Source organism: Acomys minous (assembly GCF_964271855.1).
Source record: "Acomys minous genome assembly, chromosome: 12".
NCBI lineage: Eukaryota > Metazoa > Chordata > Mammalia > Rodentia > Muridae > Acomys > Acomys minous.
The window spans coordinates 78,918,579-78,945,173 of NC_140493.1; the positions used below are offsets into that span (position 1 = coordinate 78,918,579).

At 40.3% G+C, this 26,595-nt stretch overlaps 1 protein-coding gene across 1 annotated transcript in view; it reads right to left on the reverse strand.

Moving 5' to 3' along the window:
- INTS2 (integrator complex subunit 2) overlaps positions 1-26,595 on the reverse strand; it is a 47,626-nt gene continuing 21,031 nt past the window's right edge. Inside the window, exons 14-25 of the mRNA XM_084803253.1 lie at positions 24,892-25,068; positions 23,657-23,765; positions 20,767-20,871; positions 18,317-18,481; positions 16,509-16,710; positions 13,023-13,148; positions 6,703-6,901; positions 5,167-5,418; positions 4,627-4,734; positions 4,391-4,496; positions 2,255-2,431; positions 1-2,144 (exon numbers count right to left, since the gene is read on the reverse strand). Of these exons, the coding sequence (XP_084659379.1) occupies positions 1,975-2,144; positions 2,255-2,431; positions 4,391-4,496; positions 4,627-4,734; positions 5,167-5,418; positions 6,703-6,901; positions 13,023-13,148; positions 16,509-16,710; positions 18,317-18,481; positions 20,767-20,871; positions 23,657-23,765; positions 24,892-25,068 (1,896 nt within the window). The 3' untranslated portion in view covers positions 1-1,974. The remainder of the gene's footprint in view (positions 2,145-2,254; positions 2,432-4,390; positions 4,497-4,626; positions 4,735-5,166; positions 5,419-6,702; positions 6,902-13,022; positions 13,149-16,508; positions 16,711-18,316; positions 18,482-20,766; positions 20,872-23,656; positions 23,766-24,891; positions 25,069-26,595) is intronic.

Consider the following 26,595-nt stretch of genomic DNA (forward strand, 5'->3'; position numbering starts at 1 on the left):
TTGATAAAGAATGAATGTTTATAAATCAATATTCAAAATAGTTGCACACATCTGTTTTGACTTGAATAAAAAAATTACATTGTGACAAAGCTTATAACCTTAACTTAAGATACATGAATATTAACACATATTATTTACACATTTTATTTACATCATCAACAAATTGGATGAAAAACAGCCTATGTTATTACTTTAATACAGTATGTTATGACCAGTCTTTGAAAATCGACCCACAAAATATGTACTGCATATCATTACAAACCATACTTCAAACAATTCTGAATTCCTAAAGCATTCTACTATTCACACAAAATATTCCAGAAAGGCCTCATTTAAAAACAAAACAGGATTTAATCTTAAGAGACTACAAAAACGCCTCATTTAAAAATATGAAAATTCTTATGGTATATCTTTAAAGCATATTTTTACTCTTCACATCAAAATTACTTAATTGAACATTAAGCATCTAATAAAGATATATATATATCTTCATATATATATATATATTCCATCATGCATGATCCTATGCACTTCATGATTGGAAACAACTATAAACTTGTTTTGCTAACACCTTCATGAGGTAGGGTCAGGAGTAACAAGGAAGGAAAATGAGATGTGACTATGTGCCAGTGGAAAGGCTGAAGCTAAATTCTTCTGTAAAAAAACAAAACAAAAACAAAAAACAAAAAACAAAAAACCCAAACTTCCTTATTAGCTTCCTACCTTCTTTAACGAGAGATCTGCTTTGAGTGGGGTGGCAAATGACTGAGGTATTTCTCAGAGCAAAGAAGTACCTTCTACATTGGCTACTTAATTTTTAAAAATGATTGTGGTTATCTGAATGCATCTACTTAATCAAGAAGCTCCTAACAGAGGACTGCAAGCTTCAACAGCACAGTATTTTCCACATTATAACTTTTCCTGAGGTTCAAACACTGTATTCTCTTTCTCAAAGATCTCCTCAAAGTAAAATGTAAATTGTAATCCTGATGATGAACCAAGAGCTCTACTGGGGTTTATTGCTCTAAAATTCATTTAATTTGATATATCTTTGCTCCTCCGAGAATTAGATAATACAGCATTATAAAAATAAATTTAAAAAAGAATAAATGAAATTTACTTTCAGGTTCTTTACACAAAGATGTTTCTGTAAGTACAATCAGTATCTTAAATTTTCAAATTATTCAAGTATCTCTTTAAATATATGGCTTCATATATTAGGAAAAATTGAAGCAGATATGTGAAATTTTATATCTTCATTTTAATTCCAAGGCAGTCATTTGCTTTTTTTTTTTTCCCTGACAGGGTCTCATTATGTAGCTCTGGCTGTCTTGAAACTTACTATATAGACCAGGCTGGCCTTGAACACACAGGCCTGCATCTGCCTGCATCTGCCTATCTCCCTAGGGCTGGGACTTAAGGCATGCGCCACCACACCTGGTTTTCCTGCCTTTTTAAGAAAGCCTTCCTACTACTGCTTCTCACAAATTAGAATTCCAATCTGTAACAGTTACTCGTATTACAAGTCTGAGATTTCTGTGTATTTAATTGGCAATTTTTCCTAAATTATTTCTTCCCTACATCCCTCTTTCTCCTTCCTCTCATTCCCTCTTTGTTGAAAACTGTTAAAAGCCCACAAATATGAAGGATATCCACAGCTCATTTTTATAAGAAATTAAATTAAAAGCCTAGCAATCTTTCTTCACTTCGAAAGCTAAGTGCATGGCACAATTCCTTTTTAGCAGTGAGTTTCTTAGTTTTCCCAAAGGAAAAGAAGCTCAGCTGCTGCAATATAAACACACCATCAGTGCAGATCCAAAGATAGGCCAGTCGAACACAGGAAGTGTAATTCGCAGAGTTCTAACCTATACTCATGTTGAACTGAATCATCTCAGCAGCTCCAAGACCTCACTGTTCCCATGCAGTCGGACTCCCGCTGGGTATGCAGCAAGCGGCTGCATCTAAGTTTTGTTTTCAGATTCCACTAACACTCATGTTTATTATCTCAATTATTGTGCTTTCAATGCAATGACAGAGCTGGACATCAGGGTCCATGCTTCCAGTGTCCCTGGACCCATTTTTGTAAGATGGATCTTTACAGATTTGAGACCAGCCACTTGGTTTCTCCTTTATTTGTTGAAGACCTACAAAATAAGGGGAGGAAATAATAAAGGCAAGATGTTCTGAAATGAATATAGTCTTGTTTGAAACAGTTAAAAAAAAAACAAACTCTTGAGAACAAGGTACCACTTACGTGTAATGACTGGATCTATGTCTCTGGTCTCCGTGGCAACATCAGAGGCACACACCTGCCCTATCTGAATTAGCAAAGACATAATGTCCTCATAGAGCGGAGGAAATGCTCGACAAAAGGAGACCAAACTTGGAAGAGTGGGCATGAAAAAAGCGTAGCGCTTAGCCTGTGTGAGGACTGGTGGGAAGAGATGAAGCACAGTGTTTGTCATACAGATATAACTCGACACAGACAATCTACAGCAAATTAACACTAGGCCTTGAGCTGGGAAGCCCGTTTTACTGGATGTTGCCCATGCTAATTTAATAACCCTTACACTACTAATCATTCATCATCTAAGACCCATGGTTTTTCCCTTTTTTATTTTATTTTATTTTATTTTGCTTTTTCGGGATAGGTTTTCTCTGTGTAGCCTTGGCTGTCCTGGACTCTTTGTAGACCAGGCTGGCCTTGAACTCACAGCAATCCACCCGCCTCTGCCTCCCAAGTGCTGGGATTACAGGCGTGCGCCACAACACCCAGCCAAGACCCACGTTTTTATTCCAACCCTGAACTGTGATTAAATATGCTGCTTGCATTACTTCATTTAGTTCTCACAACTGTATTTTGGAGAAATTATAACAGTTGTCCTAAGGTCCAGTGTGGTAGTACACGCTTTTAAAAGATGCCAGCCCTTAAGAGGCAGAGGCAGCAGATCTCTGAGTCTGAGGATAGCCTGGTCTATACAGTAAGACCCTGTTTAAAAAAAAAAAGTATTCCAAGGCTGAATGAGATAGCTCAGTGCAGGGTTCTAGCCTAGCACGTGCAAGGCCCTGTGTTCAATCTCTAGGCCTAGGGATAAAATAATGCTTGTTCCAAGTCACACAAGTTAGGAGTAAAGCCAGAACTAAAGGCACTATGAACTCTTAACCACTATAAAGTATTATAAGATGATGTGAAAATAATAGAAAGAGAATGAGCAAACTATTGTGAGAACACTCAGAAAGAATATAATCTTTAGCTGGGCATGGTGTGTACTCCTTTAATCCCAGCACTCGGGAGGCAGATGCAGGCAGATCACTGAATTCGAGGCCAGACTGGTCTATAAAGCGAGTCCAGGATGGCCAAGGCTACACAGAGAAACCTGTCTCAAAAAAACAAAACAGAACAAAAAAAATATATCTTTTAAGTAGTTTAGTTTTATAACATTTTACTCTACACACCAGAAGGTGGTTGAAATATAGGATAAGTTACAGAATTAATTTAGGTTATAGAGTTCAAGGAAACAGCTAATGTTTTTATTAACTTATCTTTTTTTTTTTTGAGACAAGGTTTCTCTGTATAGCTCTGGATGTCCTAGAACTCCCTCTATAGACCAGGCTGGCCTCGAATTCACAGAGAGCTGCTGCCTCTGCTTCCCAAGTGATGGGACGAAAAGTATATACCACCACTCCCCAGCTATTTAGGACATTTTCAATTTTTTTTTTCTGGAATTGAGCACACTTATTAATTTCTTTTTCTTTTTAAAGATTAATTTATTTTGTATACAGTGCTCTGCCTGCATGTACACCTGAAGGCCAGAAAAGGGCATCAGATCACATTATAGATGGTTGTGAGGTAGTATGTGTTTGCTGGGAATTGAACTTAGAACCTCCAGAAGAGCACTCAGTCCTCTTAAGCTCTGAGCCATCTCTCCAGCCCACATGCAGTAATTTCTAATTTGTGTTCTAATTCTACAGATTTTATAATCATTCATGAAAAACATATTATAACTAAAATATATATTTATATATATATCATACACACACACACACTGCAAATCATATTTGTAAGTACAAAAATTTTTTAAAGAATAGTAATTCAAAGGATGGCACAAGTTAAAATAACAGCAACATATAATGTGTCATACTGACTCATTAAAACGCCAAAAAGTTGGCGTTCTGTGGTCATAATGGCACATGCCATCCCAGCACTTGGGAGGCAAAGCCAGGAAGAGCTCTAAGTTTGAGGCCAACCTGGTCTACATAGTGAGTTCCAGACCAGCCAGGGCTACACAGAGAAAAACTGTCTCAACAAAAACTGCTGAGTCTTAAAGTTCAGAAAATACATGTGATAAACACTGTTTGACACTTGTATTGATGCTGATTGGCTACACACCTGTTAGCAAAGTTCCCATGACATTGACAGCTAAGCGAGCCACACTAAGTGACTTTGGTAATGCATACTGGATACATAAGTGAGAAAGCAGCTGTATAGCAAATATCTGGAATACAGAATGCAAATGTTAGATTATTTCTTTAGAAAAGTTTAAGTGCTTAAAAACATAAAATGTCTTCTCTACTAGCCATACTAAAAGTGATCAAATTTTCTTCAAGTTTTAAAATGCTTTTTACCTGTTTTTCAAGTTCTGGCTGAGCAATAAGCTCCGGTATAAAATCCAGACAGATGTGCATCGACGGGATCCCTGCGACGGTCAGAGGCAGAAGTTCACAAGGGTAGCCCTGCCTCAGGAGGAAAGGAGGAAGTCAGAGACAGGCAGGGGCACAGTGTGGTTTCACTCCCTTTCTGTACACTCTGCTCTGAATACCAAGTTTATGAAATGTGTCTGGAATTGCACTTTCCTAATACATCAGAACAGAGATAAAATATTTGGATATTTTATCGGTATTCACAATTTGGATTTTTCTAAACATTGCAAAGGACTATGATCCTTTCTAATTTTTGAATGACCTATATTGATTTAATATATAAATCCCTCAAGAAAAAATAAAACTGGGCATAGTAGAACATGCCTGTAACCCCAGCACTCAGGGAAGCAGAGGCAAGCCTAGTCAACAAAGTAAGTCCCAGACAGCCAAGGCTACACATAGAAACCCATCTGGAAAAACCAAAAGAGAAAATTCAGACATTAAGCATTATTCTTGGACATGCACCTGAAAGTGAACGAGTTTAGCAATGTTGGGGTCTGCAATGTACATTTGATGCAAGAGGCAACAGATAAGGCACTGAACTTCTCGAAGGTTACAGAGCAAATTGTCTTCTCCTTCTTCCATTTCTTTACTTGGAGTGCTGGTGGTAATGACACTTTGAGTATTCCGGAGGGAGATGTCAGGATTGGCACCTTTTGCCTTCTCCTCTTCAGTAGGCAAACAAATCTCTAAGAGAATCTGAACAGCTGCACTATCCTACAAACAGATTAAAAAAGTAGATGATCAGAAAATGAAATCTCTTGCTTCATATGAATAGGAATGGCACAAAAGTTCTTTTGAAACACACAAACACCAAAAAACGTGGTAATTCTTAGAGCAGAACTGACAGTTTACAATGCAAAGGGTCTCACATTTTTAAGGTTAAAAACTCCTAAAGAATCTGGGGGAAAAAACCCACTGTTTTCATAAAAATAAACATATAGAGGAGGCTAGAGATGGCTTGGTGGGTAAGAACACTGACTGTACTTCCAGACGACTGAGGTTCAATCCCAGCATGCACACGGCAGCTCATAACTGTCTGTAACAGGGAGCCCAATACCCTTTTCTGACTTCCAGGGCCACTGCATACATATGGTGCACAGACACAAATGCAGCTATCACCCACACACATAAAATAAAAATAAGCAAGTAGCAGGGAGGTTTTAATCCCATCCTTTTAAAGCACACCTTTTAATCTCAGTGTTCAGGAGGCAGAGGTGGGTCAATCTGTGAGTTCAAGGTCAGCCTGGTCTACAGAGCAAAATTCAGGACAGCCAAGGCAACTTAAAGAAACTCTGTCTTGAAAAAAAATTTTAAGCATGTAAATTAGCAGCTGACATAGTTCTTAAGGCTCATATACTACTAGACAGACTCTAAGACTGCAGGAAACAAATATCTACTGAACAAGTAATCTGAGCCAATGGCCACCAAAGTAGACCTGAGCCTAATCCCCTTCCTCCCTTTCCCACCTTCCCTGAGCTCCCTATTCCCTCTACTTCACGTCACAGAGAAGCAATTGAGAGGTGAGCTGTTTGAGGCTCCTATATGGAAAAGACAGCCTGGCATTTTATAATATTATATAGTCACTTATTTTTCTTTTTACAGCCTGTCTCCAACATCCAATTTCTTTTTCTACCATCTCATCATTAAGAACAAGTAAACAAAGACTCTATCTCCTTTAACACCACGTCCTAGTCCTTGAATAGCATCTGACAAACAGGTGTCCAAAAGATACGTATTAGTCAAGTGAAGATATTACTTAAGACTGATTAAAGGCTTATACTCTAATAAATATAAATCTTATTAAAATACATATTAAATTTTCATGATGAGATTCCACCTGATACTCAGAAGCAAAGATAACATTACTGTTTCAGATTCTAAGATAAAAGCAACACGCAATGTCAACAGTGTACATATGCGGTCAATGTGCCATCTACTTATTTAGTTAAAAACAAACAAACACGCCATTTGACTAAATTTTATCGTAACAAAATTTACCTGAGCAGCTAGTAATGCATTTTTCAACTCTTCTCTGGTGACTTCTGGGGCATCAGTTTGTCCAACCAAACCTACTGCATTATTCTGGGAAGGCCTGTCTTGCTCTGCTGTTTCTTTCAGATGGGCACTAAGGTAAGCTTTAGATGCAAGGAGATAGCCGTTCAGCATGTGCAGAGTGATGTCCATTAGTGGGGGACACCTAAGCCAAGAAGAATCAGGATGGACGGAATCTTTAAAATTAGTCAGAACACAATCAATTCAGTGTAAATCTTTGGAAAACAGGTTAGCCACTTTTCCCAATGAAATATTCATTCTTAAAGGTCTACACTGGTGTGTTGGTGCTTGCTTATAATCCCAGCACCGGGGAAGCTGAACCTTGAGGATGAAGAATTCAAGCTGGCCAGGGTCACAAAGCAGGGCCACACCCCCTCCAAAACAACTGGTAAATAAATAAATTTTATTTCTATTTTATGCATTTCAATATTAGATAAATACCACTGTTTATCTCATCAGCTAAAATAAGTTATTTAAGTTGTACAGAAAGATATTAGTTCTTGTAGAAAATGATAAAGCAGTAAAACTCAGATATAAGTCTTCAAAAAATAGATATTCTATTATTGACTAAGATGGAAACCTAAACAGAATATTTATTCTTTCTACTCCCATTTCTTCTTTGGTGCAGGAAAGCAAAACTCGCTTTGTTCTAAAAGTAGATAAATGTCATGTAACTGGAGAAATTATTACTAGGCCTCAGTTACCTCACCTAGAAATTGGGTACACGTGAAGGCTGGTGGAGGAAGCCTGAAGCAAGAGAATCACAGATTCGAGACCATCCTGGGCAACCTGGCAACAGTCTATCTGAAACTGAAGAAGACAAAGGGGGCCCGGACTACAGCACGGTGAGTGGCAACACACTTGCCTCGCATGCACAAGCCTTGGGTTTAATCCAGCACTAAAACACACACTGGAAACAGGAAGAATGGCCCTCTACCTGTGCATGGGTAAATAAACTGTAGCAATTTTTCCAGAACTAAAACACAAAAATCAGCCAGACGTGGTGGCGCATGCCTGTAATCCCAGCACTCGGGAGGCAGAGGCAGGCGGATTGCTGTGAGTTGGAGGCCAGTCTGGTTTACAAAGCGAGTCCAGAACAGCCAAGGCTACACAGAGAGACCCTGTCTCGAAAAACAAACAAACAAACAAACAAATAAAACACAAAAATTACTTGAAATATTTTTCAAAATCTTAAATGTCAAATTAGACATTGTGAATTGGAGTTTCTGGAAAACAATCCTGCTAATCCATATGTGGAGCTTCACGACAGTCAGAAGAAACAAGGGAGAGCTATGGCCAGCAGCACACAGTGCTGGCAAGGCCCACGGGGTTCCTGGGAACCTAATCATCTCTCTTCCACGACTGAATGCCTTTCCTCTGACTGACTGGCTTTAGACTCATGATCCTCCACCTCAGCCTCCAAGTACACATTTTCTTTCTTTTTTTTTTATGCAGTGTGTGTGTGTGTGTGTGTGTGTGTGTGTGTGTGTGTGTGTGCATGAGCACACGCAGCACTTGAGCCTGAATGCAGGAACATGCTGAGCAAGTGCTCTGGTCCTGAGTTACATCCTCAGCCACCACTTGCATTTCTTTTTAGGACCCTACAACAAGAATTTTAAATGTCTAGAGCACAGTGAAGAATGAGGCTATACAGACACATGAAAGGTTCCTCTGGAAACAGATCTGGAATTGGTCAAGAGAAGCCAACCAGGAATTTGACTTTACCAATGTCAGAAGAACAGCTGTGAGGGTGGCACGTCTCACTATATACCTTTATTTCTGCATATTAGTACATATGAAAAGTTTCAGAAATGAACAAAGAAAAATGGATGTTAATAAAGAATCTCAAAGACCCTATCACTCAGCTCTCAAAGTTATCCACACAGGGCTGGCTTATTTGAGATCTAAGCCCACCCACATTCCTACCCCCAGCATTACTAGGCAAATCCTCATTATCATTTATATATGTTGTATAATTTCTTTTAAAACCATAAGAATGCTCACTTGGTAAAAATAAATTTAAACTACATAGAGATTAAAAAAGAAAAGGCAGAACAAAGCAGTAAGGCTAGGGGTGCTAGTGGCTGGGGAGATGGCTCAGAGGTTAAGAGCACTGGCCGTTCTTCTAAAGGTCCTGAGTTCAATTCCCAGCAACCACATGGTGGCTCACAGCCATCTATAATGAGATCTGGTGCCCTCTTCTTACATGTGGGCAGAACACTGTATGCATAATAAATAAATAAATCTTCAAAAAATTTTTAAATAAAATAAAGGCTAGGGTGCAGCTTAAAGGTAGGGGGCACAGCCAGGTGTGGTGGCACATGCCTTTAATCCCAGCACCCAGGAGGCAGAGGCAAGTGGATCTCTGTGAGCTTGAGGCCAGCCTGGTCTACAAAGTGAGTCAGGACAGCCAAGGCTACACAGAGAGACCCTGTCTCGAAAAAGAAAAAGAAAAAAAAAAGGTAGGGGGCACATTTAGAACTCCAAAAATTTTAAACTACAATACATGTAGTAAGAACTGATATCATTTTTCCTAGAGTCTAGAGTCTTCATAACGATATGCATTAATTTGTATGTTAACTTTAAAAATCAATCCAGAGAACTAGGACTTAAAAAAAAAAATTCATAGCCCGGCTGGCCTGACACTCAGTATGTAGCCCAGACAGACCGCAAATTCAGGATTCTTCAGCCACAGCCACCCAAGTACAGGGATTACAGGCATGTGCCACCACACCCAGCCTTTAATAGTCTTTATAGGCATTATAGATGAGGAATTCTCTAAATAAACAAATAAATAAATGTATGTATATTAGAAAAGCTTTTCTGAAAGATAAACCAGAAATAATAGTCAATAAACATATAAAAATGTTCATCTTACAAAAATATAAGGTAAAAAAAGAATCTGTCTTTCACTTTCTGTAAGATATGAAGCAGAAATGCGCAAAAAGGCGTACAACATAAAACACTGCAATGGGGTGGAAGGTGGTTGAGCCCTTCTGGGTGCCAGGAAAGAGCATGAATCACAATTCTTAAAAAAGAGTACATTGAGCCGGGCGGTGGTGGCGCAGCCTTTAATCCCAGCACTCGAGTGGCAGAGGCAGGTGGAGCATTGTGAGTTCGAGGCCAGCCTGGTCTACAGAGTGAGTCCAGGACAGCCAAGGCTACACAGAGAGACCCTGTCTCGGGGGGAGGGGGGGAGTACATTGTTTTTGTCAAAATTCTTTTTAGCAATCTGACCTAAGAAAGTAGTGTGAAAAGAAACACACAGTGTAGCAGACATATGTAATATAGCATATCGTTTCCACAGTGCCACTGACTGCAGCCTCACTGTAGATAGGACAGTCAGCCACAGGGTGAGGGCAAGCACAGCACAGCTTTGAGAGGAAGTGCTTTGTAGCCAGTTACTGTCAGAACACACACCTGCTGCCTGGGGTGGTGGTGCACACCTCCTAACCTAAGGAAAGGTTCTCCAGTGAAAGGTTCAAGCTACAGAAACACCACATGCATTCTGATAGCAAACTTCAACAGCTTTCCCAGAACCCAAATCGCCTGAGGGAATTCAGGCCAAGTCATTAAGTAGGTTTTTTACAGATGCCTTATTTCCCATCAGTGAGATGGCGCAGCAGGTAAAGGCACTGACTGGCCATGAACGCCCTGTGACCTGAAACCCACATAAATGTATCATGAGAGAAGCAACTGCATGAAGCTGTCACCTGACGTTCACATGTATGTCATGGTATCCTTACCATCCCCACACAACAGTGAATACAGTTAAGGAGTTAAGCTTCTGGACTACCCTGCCAGTTTACATGTACCAGCTACTGTGCTGTCTACTCTGCTGACTCTTAGTTCCTATGAAACTTGATCTCAGCCAACTATATTTAGATGATTTTTTAAAGTTTTGTCACTTTGAGAATGCCATCAACTGGAAAATTACAAATAAGTATATATGCAAGGTATGTCCCTTTTCTACAAATTTAGTGTGTGTGTGTGTGTGTGTGTGTGTGTGTGTGTGTGATGTATGTGTTAGTGTAGGTGTGGACACATGCTCCTGAGGGCACACTGTATGCATGTGCTCATACGTGTGGAGGCCAAAGGTTAATGTAAAATGTCTTTCCTCAATTGTTTTCCACCTTTATTTTTTTATTTATTTTTTGGTTTTGCAAGACAGGGTTTCTCTTGTAGTCCTGGCTGTCCTGGACTCACTCTATAGACCAGGCTGGCCTCAAACTCACAGTGATCCACCTGCCTCTGCCTCCCCCAAGTGCTGGGATTAAGGGCATGCACGACCACACCCAGCTATTTCCTAACTTTTAAAAAAAGATTTGATTTGTACTTATGTGTTTGAGTGTTTTGCCTGCATGTGTGTCTGTTTACCTCGTGTGTAACTGGTGCCAAGGAAGTTAGAAGTTAGATTCCCTGGAACTGCAGCTACAGATAGTTGTGAGCTGTTGTGTGGGTGCTGGGAACCAAGCCGGGGTCCTTCCTCTAAATAAGCAACAAGTGGGTGGTCTTAACCTCTGAGCCATCTCTCCCAGTGCTCCCCTACAACTTTTTTGTTTGTGTGTGTGTGTGTTTCAAGACAAGGTTTCTCTGTGCAGCCCTGCCTGTCCTGGAACTCACTCTGTAGATCAAGATGGCCTCCAACTCAGATTCATCTGCCTCTGCCTCCCAAGTGCTGAAATTAAAGGTGTGCACCACCAGCCATTTTTTTTTTTCTTTTTCAATCTTTAGTTTCTATTTCATGTACATGGGTGTTTTGTCTGCCTGTATGTCTGTGGACCACATGTATGCACTGTCCACAGAGGCCAGATCCTTTGGAACCAGAGTTACAGATGGTTGTGAACCACTGGGTGCTGGGTATTGAACCTGAGTCCTCTGGAAGAGCAGCCAGTGCTCCTAACCACTGAGCCTCCCTCCAGCCTACCCGGTGCATGTTTTTAATCTCAGCTCTCAGGAGGTACAGGCAGGTGAATTTCTAAGAGTTTGAGGCGAGCCTGATCTACATAGTGAGTTCCAGGACAGCCAGAGCTATATAGTAAGATCCCATCTTGGAGAAACAAACAAAAACAAAAAACAAAACAAAACAAAAAAAACCTCACTTAACACAAGCCAGACGTGGTGGCACACATCTTTAATCCAGCACTTAGAGAGGCAGAGGCAGGTGGATCTCTGTGAGTTGGAGGCTAGCCTAGTCTACAAAGTGAGTCCAGGACAGCCAGGGCTACACAGAGAAACAAAAAAACAGAAAACATTTAGCACACCATTCATCTGCATATGACCTAAGATTTAAAGTTTCATACATCTGCCTTCCTTCCCCATGTAGATGATGGTCATCAAGTACAGGCCCTTCAACGTATTTACCTTTAATGTTATTTATCATGACAACTTGAAGTTCAAATATTGATATCTGAGTAATTAAACTCATTTTTTAGTTAAAAAAAAAAAGAGAATTTTGAGTTAAAGCCAAAATAATTAGCTAGGAAGTAAGAGACACATATAGCATCAGGGAAGCTAACATCACAACTGACACTGAGAAGGTCACAGTTTTAAAGTATGTAATGACTTATAGTCAATCAGTATTTTAAAATAATTTTTCAAGCTGTATATGGTGACACACACCTGTATGCCCAACACTAAGATGGCTGAGACAGGAAACTCAGGAGTTCAAGGTCACCCTCAGCTATACAGTAAGACTTTATTTCAAAATAAAACACAAGGGGCTGGAGAGATGGCTCAAAGGTTAAAAGCACTGACTGCTCTTCCAAAGGTCCTGAGTTCAATTCCCATCAACTACATGATGGCTCACAATCATCTATGATGAAAGTGGTGCTCTCTTCTGACCTGCAGGTGTTACATGCAGGCAGAATACTGTATACTAAATAAATAAATCTTCAAAATAAAACACAATAAAGCAAAACCTTTTTTAGTCAGCTAGCAGAAATGGTCATATTCTTCTTGGGCTTTGATTTTAAGAGACAGAGGGGTCACTACTGACGACTACCAAAGTCAAGAACACCCTTTCTTTAAGGTCAGACTTCACTGTCCCATACTCAATATTACAGACTATACTTTATTAATATATGCAACTAGAAAACAAAAAATCTGCATAAATTGTATGAACTATGTATTTCTTAAAGCAATAGGATATTAAAATGGTTTTCTTCTATTTCTTTTGATTCTCTAAAGTACAGCCCTATTTTTTTTATTTATTTTTTTTTTTTTTGTACAGCCCCATTTTTAAAAAACAGAATTAAATAACTTACCTGTGAACCCTCCGGTCACACCTCAAGACAATGAGAGGATCTATCATCAAATCATTCTGGGTATATTTTTGTTGTCGGATAAACTTTATGGAAGGCTGGAGTGCATTAACCGTCATTACCCACAGCCTGGTGAGAAAACAGTAACATATTCATAATAGCTATATTACAATATCTACAGTCATTTGGTCCTTTGTCTCTAAAAGACAAAGAAAAAAAGAAAAAGGAAAGTTGGTATTAAAAAAATCTTTGGAAGCCGGGCGTGGTGGCGCACGCCTTTAATCCCAGCACTTGGGAGGCAGAGGCTGGCGGGTCGCTGTGAGTTCGAGGCCAGCCTGGTCTACAAAGTGAGTCCAGGACAGCCAAGGCTACATAGAGAAACCCTGTCTCGAAAAACCAAAAAAAAAAAAAAAAACCTTTGGAGTTTCTTTGTTGTTTTTGTTTCTGAGAAAGGCTCTTACGTAGTTCAGGCTGGCCTCAAACTCACTGTGTAGCTGGGAGCGACCTGAACATCTGGTTTCTCCTGTGCCCCCTTCTAAGTGCTGAGGCACTAAAATGCACCGCAGGGACTGGTTTACGCACTGGGTGGGGGTGGAATCCAGGATTTCAACGTATGTACGCTGGGCAAGCACACTACCAGCTGAGCTACATCCCCAGCCCTAGGAATGAATCAACTCTGAAAAACTAAAAACTAGACATCTATAATATATCATTATGTCACTAAAACAGATAAACAATAAACGCAAAAGTCTCTGCAGCTGTGGTAGAATGATCATAGCATCTGGAAAGAGAGTGAAGAAGAATGACAAGATTATCATACTTAGCATATCAAGAGGAATAGTTACTAGCTATAAAAAAAAATCAAAATTAGACTCGTCACAGTGGCACACGCCTGTAATCCCAGCACCCAGGAAGTAAGAGGCAGGCAGATCTCTGCGAGTTTGAGGCCAGCCTGGTCTACAGAGTGAGTCCAGGACAGCCTGGACTCTAACTCTAGCTCCCAAAAATCCAGTATCTCTGGCCTCTTCAGGCACCTGTCCTCACATGCACACAACAATGCAAAGACACACAGAATTCAGTCTATTCAAGAGGGAAAATGTTTAAAAATTAAGACACTGTTCACCAGAAGAAAAAAACAAAACCAAACAAAGTGCCTAATAACATGAAAGAAAAAAGATCCACAGTAAAACACATCATTCTTACATTTCACAACCCAAAGGGGAAAAGCCTTTTATGAGTGAAAAAAACAATGACTCTATACAAAGGGCTGGAATGAGGTAAAAACACCAGATTACTAAAGCCAGTGGGAACTCCAAGTCAAAAGAATGGTGCACGCAAATTTACCAACTACACTTAGGCAAGACAGCAATATACGTGAGAAGATTGGAACCTCAAAGTCATAAAAACAACCGCCCCAGCCCCACCCGGCCTGTCTCAGGAAGCACTGCAGTATGTGCTCCATGTGGACAGGAACCAGGAAGAAAACAGGGAGCCCAGCAAAGCAGAGGCAACAGCAATTCTAGGACAACTGCGCATATCCCAGGGGAACACTAAGATGGAAACATCTGAAGGAGATGTCCTCATGAAAACTATCTTACTGACAGATTAGCTTGTGTTATAATTACTATAAAGTAAGCCTTGTCTTAATAAAGAGTTTGGGATGAACCATTTATTAGTTATTGATATCATAACAAATGGAAACAAGGCAAGTATTATGGCAATGGCAGGTGCAGAGAACAGCACTTGTGCATAAGAAATGAGCCATTAGGCAGTGTAGTTCAGGGACAGCCCAGGCGACTGGCATGCTCAGTCTGAGTGCGATTCCCCGGCACCAAAAAAAAAGGTAATCAGAGAATATTGCAGTATACTGCACAGTGCAGGGATCAGTACACAATCATAAGATGAACATTAAATATTGCTTTAGCTAAAAGATAGAACTGTATTAGAAAATAAAGGGAAAGAAGAGTCACAGGAAGGAAGAAAGCTAGACTGCTAAACTTCCCAAACCATGTCTAAACCTGGAGACTCAGAAGGTGAACTTGCTGTAAGACTACTGCTGCGCTGTAATAAAGAGATGCAAGGCTGGAATTTTGTTAAAGCTGAAGATGGTTTTTCTCTAGGTAACCAGGATCTACAATAGAAAAGTGTAAAGTAGATCTTATGTTATATGCATTTATTAATTTGAAGTAAAGTGTAACTTAAAATTTAGGTGGGGTATGCCTTTAATCCCAGTACTTGAGAGGCAGAGACAGGAGGATCTCTGAGTTTGAAGCCAGCCTGGTCTACAGAGTGAGTTACAGGACAGCCAGGGTTATACAGGGAAACTCTGTCTTGAAAAATAAACAAACAAACAAACAAAACACCAACAACAAAAGACTTGAATTTAGAAAGAACAACTATTCTCAGTTCCCAGAGCTGCTAAAGCAAACTCTCAGCAAGTCAGACCAGTCGTACAGTCTTCCCACCTGGCCAGGTGTTACTGACGCACTCTGTGAACCAGCAGCAACCTGCTGACAACCACAACGGAAGCACAGCCCTGTTCTCCAAACTCCGCTGCGCCTGAGATGCCACATTCCTGCTGCAGACTACGCAGGTCTAAGCGCAGGATTGCGTGCAGGGACTCTGAAGCCAGCCCACACGACTGCGGGTGCGCCAGAGGTTGGACCCCAGCAATGGTGTGAGACACAAGGATCTGAATCACAGCTATAGCCACAAAGGACCACGCAGAGGAAACCACCTTAAAAAGACATCCTCAAATTGTTAATAGTTTTTATTCACGTTTATTTATTTGGTTGGTTTTTGAAACAGGGTTTCTGTGTGTAACAGCCCTAACTGTCCTGTAACTCTCTATAGAGCAGGCTGGCCTGGAACTCAAAGATCCTCCTGCCTCTGCCTCCCAATTGCTGAGATTAAAGAAAGGCATCTATCATCCTGACTTAGTTTTTATTTCTTAAAGGATATTCTTTTCCTTAAAATGTAACAAGCAGGTTACCAAGAAGAGACTTGATACCCTATGAGCATATACAGGGGGAGGTAATCCCCCTCAGGAACAGTCATAGGGGAGGGGAATAAGGGGAAAATGGGAGGGAGGGAAGAATGGGAGGATACAAGGGATGGGATAACCACTGAGATGTAACAAGAATAAATTAATAAAAAAAGGAAAAAAAAATAATAAATAAATAAATAAAATGTAACAAGTTTTTGTTTTTGTTTTTTTAAGACAAAGTCTTACTATGTAGAGCAGGCTGCCTTCAATCTTAGAGCTATTTACCTGTTCTTCCTCCCAAGTGCATGCTGAGATTAAAGATCAGTACCACCGCACCTGGCTAATATATTTTTAATTAATCTCTTCAGAAAAAATTTTTATTGCTACATACTCAAAAACATTGATGAGAGTGGTCTTGTGAATGTTTTTCCAACAGCTAAGTTTCCTGTGTATTAGTAAAGCTATATATTTTTCTAGTGCATACAGCAGCAGACAGAATTTACCTTCTTGGCATCACAGTATTAAGACCCATCCATAACTTATTGACAGTTTGTAGAATTCTCCGTGGAACCCCTGAGTTCAGCAGCTGGTTCATATTAGATGTTAGCACTTCTGCATATGGTATAAGCTCACTGGCAGAAAGTAGAGTCAAGGGTTCCATAATCTGCATCACTTGTGTGTGACTTACCGGGACAGCTGAAAACGCTAAAAAGAAAATTTGCAATCAGTACCTAAATTCAGTAATGTTCACCAAGCAGAAATAAACACTGCTTTCTTAGAGTAGGGACCAAACAAATCAAGAAAGCAATGGTGTTAAAGTACAATTTTTGCTCACAACTACATTTTCACTGAAACTAATATAAAGGCCATTAGAAAATGTCATGTATGACAGGGGAGATGGCTCAGAGGGTTAGGGCAAGTGAGGCCTGACAAGCCACGCTCCCTCCCTGTACCCATATGAAGGACAGAACTAGCTCCCACAAGTTGTCCTGACTTCTGTATGTGCAGTGTGGCATGTACAAGCCCGCCCCCCCTCCCTGATAAATACAAAAAAACTAAATTAAAGTGTAACAAAAATAAATGAAAAGCTGTAAGAGTACAGATGTAATTTCATAAAGTTCATTTTAAGTATCGTACTGGTGACACAAAGGCTAGTCTTATCACCCAAGAACTAGCACTGAACTAGGAGAGTGGGCCTCAGTCTTGCTTCTGTAGTTTATTGATTTGGAAGTTTCAAACTCCTTGATACTTTCCTCTTGTTGTCCCTTTATAGGAGATAAACATCCAGCAAATTGCTATTATTAAGTATCTAGAATTATCTCTCCGCTAGAGTGGTCACTAATTAAATCTGGCTAGCAAACATAAAATAAATACCAAATGAGAAAACTAAATTAATACTTTTCTTTTTGATTACATAATGAAATAGTATATTGGAAAGTGTTTTTTAAATTATTTTTGTTGCCATCATGAACAACACTGTAACTCTCTATAGCTAGATGTTCATGACTACTTCAAGGGAAACATGAAACACACAGCTTCCCTTGAAAATAGTTGCATGTCCTTCACCCCAGAAAACCAGTAGAACCTAAAAGAAATGTGGAAAAAGCTACCCAAAGCTGGTTAAGAACAGCACATGTCACTTTGCATTTGGCTTCAAACTGCACGTGTCGAGGACAATTGGCTTTGGATAATTCACAATTCCTTCAATTGTGTAGAGAAAACAAAAAGACAATGACCTCAAGAGCTGGGAGTAGAGCTGAGGAGCAGAGCACTGGCCCCGCACGCACAAAGGCCCAGAGTTCAGTCTGCAGCTCCAAAGGGAAAAGAGAAAAAGACTTAGAAATAACAGCAAAAAGAATTCAAGAGAAACAACAGCAAAAATTTGGGGTAGGTTTGGGTGGGGTGCCAAGGCCAATGTTGTCACTGCAAAGAGGAGTAAAGACTGTCACTGCACGTGACATTGCGATGACAATCTTTACACTGATTGTACAACTGTTTAAGGAAGGCTTATGAATGGAGATGTTTAATACAGCTAATGCAGTGTTAATGTGTGGCTCACACGCTTTGTATTTGGAGATACTAATCGAGAGCATTACCAGTTAATGGTAATGTATTTCAGTTTGGGAAGTTTCTAAGTCTTTTTAGTGATATAGCACATAATATGAAAATGATATAAACGTCAACTAAATTTCCAACATAGCAAAGAAATGGTTAAAAATTCTTAACCAAAGACGATTGTTTACAGTATAGGATTTCAATTGGCCTAGCACCTCTGAACAGTAGAAGAAGGTAAGATGAGCAGTTCCTGTACCTTCCTGCAGCTGTTTCGGAGAGTGATTTTTAGCATTACTAGTCAGGAGCATTCGCCTTAACAGAGCATCAGTCCCTGTGATTTCTTCTTCACAGATCCAGTCATCCACAATACACAAGTGTGGGTAATTAGTTGCTAGAAGGCGTAGTAAAGCTGAATGCAGCCCTTAAAAAAAAGAAAGAAAAGAAAACCAGTTAATTGGACTCTCAGTGCTCAAAGCAGACTCTTCCCCACTCCTTACTGTGAGACTGTGACAGCCAGCAGCCCAGGGAGCAGCAGTGCCCTACAGTGTTTCTCACGGCAGGGCTCCAGCCCCACTGGCACCAGGTACTAAAGGAACTTGCTGCGCATGCAGAGTACGGATGCCAAGCCCCACCTGCGGAGGCCCTGCGGCCTGACATCACGCTCTAGGAAGGTCCAGCCAGGCAGATCAAGTTCAAGGTCTTGCCTGAGCTACACACTGAGCTCAGAACCAGGCTGGACAACTTGGTGAGATATTACCTCAAAACAAAGACTCAGGGAGTAGATGCATGGCAGAGGGCTTGCCTCATGTGGGGAGAGCCTAAGTCCAACACAAGTAGCCAAAAGGAATTTTTTTTAATTTAAGAAAAATCAAAAACAAACAAAAAAAATTCAAGTAGTATTAAAAAAAAAAAAATTCCCCAAGAAAACTAATTCACAGTAAGTCGAGAACAACCCCCTAGAGCACAGCTTCCCCACCGTCTAATACTTTAGCCCCCTGTTTGACTCTCACCATGAAAGCTGTTTAACATAGTATTGTTTCTGGAGTTCAGGAGAAAAAACTAAAAAGCGTCTCAAGTACTCAGACTGTCATGTGCCACCCTGTCTGACCCTCAAGTCTGCTTAAAACTCAGGGTTCCACAGTCAAAAAGGCATTGTAACAATTAAAAGTGCTACGGAACTTTAAATCTCTAAACATATGTACAACTAAAACTACCCAACGGACACAGAGATGTGCAAACCAATCTACATATTATACGCTTTTCAGTAAAACATGTTAATTGGCCAGTGCTGCCAAATACTGAACCAGTTTTTTAGAAGCAGACTATGTAAAGCTATAATAAATGTAGCCATCTGGCTAACCATGTCCAGTGAAGGCTCACGTTCCTCTTCCAAGCCAACCACAGCAAAGGAAGAGAAGAAAACCATAATTTCAAAGACGGAGGAAAACCACACTGGAACATGAAAGGTGGTTAGTAAGAAAACATCAAATTTCTAAAAATACTAAAGTCTATTTAATGACATTTACAATTGAACTATTATATCCATATTAATATATCTTGGAATATTATGGAACAGTCTCAAACAATAAAGTAGATCTACATGGATGATATCATAAATATCTAAGACTTCAAGAAAAATAATCGCAGAAGAAGCAGAGGCCTGAAGGCACAGTTCAGCACACAGCACAGCTTACTGCATGTCAGGCCCGGGGTGCAAATTTCAAGTAATGAAAAAAGAGGCAGTGTATAATACCATCCATATTTTAAAATATTATTATGTAACTATCTTTTAGTTTCAAGCATATGAAGTTCTTATTCTCTAGGTCAAAGGCAGCCTGCAGCTTTGGAGAGCTGGACCGATGAGGTCTCGGCTTTACACTGTCCTGGAAGTGACGTACACAAGGTGGAAGCTATTCTCGGAAATCACTTCAAGGCTAGCAATATGAGACAAACTCCCCAGTGATGGCCGGCAGCAGCAGTGAGCAGCTCATGGGGAGTCATACAGTCTCGAGGGGAAGCAGGCACTACGCGGAGGTGCCCTCAACTGCTGAGCGTCAGTATTCTGTAGCTTAGAGGGAGCAAATAACTTTGCTTTTTGTTTTGTTTTGTTCTGTGTTTGACACAGGGTCTCACTACATAGCTCTGGCTGTCATGGAACTCACCATGTAGACCAGACTGACCTTGAACTCACAGAGTTCTCACTGCCTCCGCCTCTCAAGTGCTGTGATAAAGGTTGAGCCACCACATCTGACCACAAATGTATTTTGAACTTGATATACTTCCAGCTTACAATAGGGTTATTCTAAATAACCTCATCATAAGATAAAGAAAATTAGAAATATATACTGGTGGGCATCAACGCATCGTGTGTGTGGTGCTGTGAATGAGCCCGGGTATTACACATGCTAAGCAGGCACTCTACCAGTAAGCTGCACCCCAACACCCATCAGCCATCGTTATTTGGGTCATCCTATATGAAAAAAAAAAAAGACTTAAAATGCATGTCAAACTGAAAACAGGTGGGGTTTTCTAAGGGATGCTGATCTGTAGAGTGAGGTAATGGACTTAGTGAGAGAAGCAAAAAGCATTTTCATTCTTGAATGCTTACATTTTTAAACAGTTTAATATTTACTACAACTTATAGCATAAACAGTAGCATTTTCTTAACAGTAAAATTTAACAAAGAACAATGAATAGAACAAATACCTCCCAACTCCTGCTGCAGCCCTTGAGCCTGCCGAATAAGAAACTTGATAGGAATCTGGTCCATTAAAGACGAAGAATATGATTTGGGTTTCCTTTGCATGGAAGCTGTCATGGAGGAAAAAAGTGTAAAATAAAAGTAACAGAAACAAATCCTAACTTTCAAAACAAATGGGAATAAAGACAACGTAAAAGCACTTTTCTTTCTCTTTTCTCTTTTTTTTTTTCTTTTTTCTTTTTTTCAAGACAGGGTTTCTCTGTGTAGTCTTGGCTGTCCAGGACCCTGAACTCATTTTGTAGACCATGCTGGCCTTGAACTCACAGCCCTTCCTGAGGGCTGGGATTAAAGGCATGTACCACCACGCCCGGCTGTGAAAGTACTTGTAATTCATTTAATATATAAAAGTGCTACCTAAATAGTGATTATAAAGGAAAAACATGGGGAAGATCTAGAAAATGCCCTAAACTGAAACAAATGAAAAGAAAAACAAATCACAGAAGGGTTTAGCGCAGAAGTGCACAGTCCAAACTCTCCCACGTCCATTTAGGAAAGCCTGAGGTAGTCATGAACACAGACTTAGAGCCTGATGATCCCAATGCAAATCATAAAACACCAGGAGGATGAATAAAAAGGGCTGGAGAAACGGTTCAGCTGTCCCGAGCACAGGCTGCTCTTCCAGAGGACCCAGGTTCAATTCACAGCCCCCGCATGGCAGCTCACAACTGTATGCAACTCTAGTTCCAGGGTATCTGACACCTTCATACAGACACACATGCAGGCAAAACACCAATACATCTAATATAAAAACAATTTTTAAAAAATAAATAAAATAAAACACCAGGCACAGTGGCACACACCTAGCTGGGCATGGTGGTACCTAAGCACCAGTTCACCAAGTACCAGACAATGAAGCAATGAAACTTGTTCTGCTGGTGACTAAGAAAAAAATTTTTACATACAAAAAAAGGACAGAGTAGAATAAGGTGAGAATTGTTTTTAGGTGACATAAAGCTGGAAGGTGAGTTAAACAAGTCATACTTTTAGCTACTGAGGAGTGAGCCTGTGGCCAGGCATGGCGGCTCACAGTTGTGTGTCAAGCACTCACTGGAGGACTGGGAGCTCAGGCAAACTTCAGCTGAACAGAGTTCAAGACCAGCTGAGTCGATAAGAGACTGTCTCAAAACCAAAAGACAAATAAAAGCTGTATGTCTGGTATTTTTCACACTAGGTAAAGCAGTTTGTTTTGAGGTAATTTTGAGTGTACAGCACTATGCCCAGCTTACAGCACAGTGTTTTAAGTACAAACACAAAATGGTGTTTTAAGCGCAAGAAATATTCACATTTTAACTAAGTATTAAGTACACAGGAACTCATTCTTTATTACTGTGCCTCTTTTTTGGATGGATACTTATATCAATGGTATTCTTATAAATATGTACAATTTTTTAAATAAATGTTTATTTATTTTATGTATATGAATAATCTATTTGCATGTACACCTGCAGACCAGAAGAGGACATCAGATCTCATTATAGATGGTTGTAAGCCACCATGTGGTTGCTGGGAATTGAACTCAGAACCTCTGGAAGAGTAGTCAGTGCTCTTAACCTCTGAACCACCTCTCCAGCCTCAATATGTACAATTTTTATCTCCTGTCTAAAATATTTTAAAATGAACATTTAACTAGAATTAATATACACCTCTATGCACACTAATATACATATGTGCATGAGTATTTTTAAACAGACACATGCATGCACTTTAATAGCTACAACATTCCAATACTTGGTTCTACCTGGATTTCAGGTTCTTATCTGAGCAGGCAGTTGCGAAGGTTTCTTATAAGGATTAAACCAGAGCACAATCAGCAAAGGGCTAAGACTACAACACAATATCACAGGTAAGAATATATCTGAGGCAAATAATCTTTTGGCTATAGACAAAAACTGTCTCAACACTATGGCATACTTTACACCCTTAGATGACAAGCTAGACCAGAGAAACCCCCTAGCCAGGGACAGTTCTGCGAGGAAAAGAGTCTTCTCATCCTTCTCTTCCCACTCACCGCCATGTAACTCCGGAGGCTGCCTGGCTCCAACAGCCCTTCTCTGCAGGACACTAGTCTCAACAACAAAAGGACAGTTGCCTTCTCCTCCTAGAGAGCGGCTGAGAGCACTAGCACCCGCATCGGTGACCATAACTGCCTGTGCTCTAATTCTAGAGAACCAGTGGGCCCCACGCGTGTGGTGTACTTGCATACACACAGGCACTCACTCACACACCCACAAAATAAAAAAATGTAAACGTTACTTCCTGATCTTATTCACTGAACCTCATCAGCCGAACCCTAGACCTCAGTTTACCTCCTCATTCAGGGTCAATGAACAGAGCTCAGACAGCGACATCAGTAGCTCCTCTTTGTCATCCAGTACCCCGCATCTCCTGGATTTCCTCTACACTCCTCTGCTGGGAGCCTATCTAATGCCATAATTATAAATCTATGCAAAAGTATGCAGTCCAGATATCTACCAGATACACAGCGGCCGACTCACTGTCCTCATCCCAACAAAACAGGAAGCTGCACACACGCAAGGCTGAGCTCCTGAGGCCCAAACCGCTAACCTAGGTCCTCCCGGTTCTTTTATTCCAACTGACAACTGTTCTGCCCCTTATGCTGAGGCCCAAAGCCTCAACATTAACCTTACTCTCTCTCAAATTTGATCCACTAAGATAAATGTTAAAGGATTATCTGGGTCCTGTGATATATCAATCATCTCAAATGTAGCCTAAAAAGCTTCCTAGCAGGTCCTTACTACCTATTATTCAATCTCATGGACCATCAGAATTCACTGGGAACAGACCACTGGAACCACTCAGCTCTGAGTAACTTACCTAAAGTCTTCGTGTTTGCCAGGAGAGCTTCCTCGTAAGACAGGATATAATAGAGCACCAAGAGCTGCGCTGTGATACTGAAGCGCTGATTAAGGCGGACACTGTCACCCTGAGATGATAGGAAAACTGTTAAAATACCCAACAGCAAGAGCTGCTTCCTTTTTCAATAGCAAAAGCAGAAAACAGATTAGCCAGTGCTGCTGCAGCAAGCACAGCTAGACGGGGAAGAGGACGGCTGGGTTCACAGCAAACAGAGACAACCTCATGCTTCACCGAAGCTTGAAGGTCATGAGAGATGAGAGAAAACATCCTTTCCTAGACTTTAAGATGAGGGGAACTATCACAAGCCTGCAGCTACTCCTTCTCAACAGTATTCCCACCAAGCTGTTCCTGAAAGACTTGCAGCAATCAAAGTTCTATATAAAACTACTATGAAGAAAACAATTCATAAAAATATCCCGTACGCCAGGCAGTGGTGGTGCACACCTTTAATCCTAGCACTTGAGAGGTAGAGGCAGGTGGATCGCTGTGAGTTCGAGGCCAGCCTGGTCTACAAAGTGAGTCCAGGACAGATAAGGCTACACAGAGAGACCCTGTCTTGAAAAGCAAAACAAACAAAGAAACCCCATGTATTTAACTGTTTCTACACAAACTGTAACGTTTTCCTAAGGGGGAAAAATGAAAGAGACTATCATTAAACTTCCATAAGTGAGTCCACGTACATTTGATTCCCACAAAGCTAAACACCGCCATGGTGGATGTGTGGTGAAACGTGCCATAGTCCTTTAGCAAATGCATAAGCTTCAAGGCACGCATTGTATTTTAACAGAAGGCTGCAAAGCAAGTCCTTACACTGTGCATGGTGGGTCAAGCCTGCTGTTCCATTAGTCAGAAGCTGAGGCAGCAAGACAATGAGACTACAAAGTGAGACACTATCTCAAAAACTATGCGCTTAGGAATACATACACAAAAGATAAATAAGGTAAATAAAATTTAAAGATACATAGAGAAAAGAACTCTTCAAAAAGTGCTGTTTGACAAACTACTTGGAACTAATTTTTATTGGTGAGCTAATGAAATTTAATTTCATTTGTGTGTGTGTGTATGTGTATTTATGTATGTGTTTGCAATTGTGTGTGCATTATTCATGTTTTTAAATTAGTATTACCTATAAGACTTCTAAGGGAAAAAAATTAACTAAGCCAGAGACTCATGAGAACCACTACTGTACTTACCCCAATGACTTCCTGGAAAATGTTGAGTATCTCCTGCTCTGTGACGGGCTGATTTGTGGCTTCCGGGTTAGATTTAGATGCAGGAGTAAGAATAGAGTTAATGTACACATCAATCAGAGGAAGCAGCTGAGGGTGGAGGGGAGTGGAGGTCTCACACAGCTGTCTGTAAATCCAATCCTAGAAGGAAGGTATTGAAGGTATTGAATCAAGGCAGTTAAAAAAGAAAAAAAGAAAAAGAAAACAGAGCGAAACTGTAGAAGCATGTAGAGCTTTCCATTGTCCTCCAATCAGTGTACTCACCATGGGTTTTGGGAGCTAAAATAAACTACTTCTTTTCATAATTACCTTTGGCTTCAAAGTCTGTAGTGAATGCGACAGCTGAGAAGCCTGGCTGTGGGTTTAATGAGTTTTGAAGAGTCCCTCCTCTGTCTGTATTTAGGCTCTCTATGTGTCAGGGAAAACTTCCCAACAGAAGGGCCCAGGGAGAGGGGGCTATTAATTCAGAGAAACACTCTGATTAAGAAAGTGGATTAGGGATGGGCGTGGTGGCGCACACCTTTTATCCCATCACTCGGGAAGCAGAGGCAGGTGGATCACTGTGAGTTCGAGGCCAGTCTGGTCTACAAAGTGAGTCCAGGACAGCCAAGGCTACACAGAGAAACCCTGTCACAAAAAACTGAAAAAAAAAACAAAAACCAAAAGCAAAAACTTAATTAGATAAGAAATAATATGATAAGAAATAATTAGATAAGAAAAATAACTACCACTTAACTATTGGTAAGTAGAAGACATGCAGGAACTTGGGGTGTGTATCTACGCTCTTAAACCATAGCTGTAAAATTATATATTTATAAAAATATAAAAAGAAGCAAAATATGTAATCTACCTGAAAACTGAAAATGTCACTAAATCGTCAAAGCAGGGGCACCTGATGGGACATGCCACATATAAACTGTTCATTGCTCTTTTTAAGTAAAGAAACTTTTATAAATGGTTCAAAAACATTAATTTACCTTTTGGGTTTCAGACTTCTCTTTGGAAGACCTTCTAATTCCAAATATATTATATATATATCCAAATATAAAAGGCTAAAAACACTTATAAGCTAGGCACTGGCTATACTTGCAAACAGGAGCAAAATTGATGAACAAAAGCAAAATTTAGAAAATAGGCCCGGTAGGTCTGTGCATACCTACAGCCGTGGCACTTAGGAGGGGAAAGTAGAAGGGCCAAGAATCCAAGGCAACCTCAGCTACAAATCAAGTTCAAGGCCAGCTTGGGCTACATGAGATACATTCTGTATCAAACAAAATGAAGATGTAAAAACTGAAAATTTCTTACTAAGTGTTCAATGGGGTAGCTAAGTGTTACTATTGAAATTTTAAATGGAAGAGTAATATTATACATTTTGTAAAAAAAAAAGATAAAATTTTGTAGTCAGCCAGTGGTAGCACATGGCTTTAATCCCAGCAGTTGAGAGACAGAGACAGGCATATCTGTGAGTTCGAGGCCAGCCTGGTATACAGAGTGGGTCCAGGACAGCCAGGGCCACACAGAGAAACCCTGTCTCAAAACAACAACAGCAAAAAGTCATAACATTTTTTTAAATTTAAAATTGGGTTCTTAAGCCGGGCGTGGTGGCGCACGCCTTTAATCCCAGCACTCGGGAGGCAGAGGCAGGCGGATCGCTGTGAGTTCGAGGCC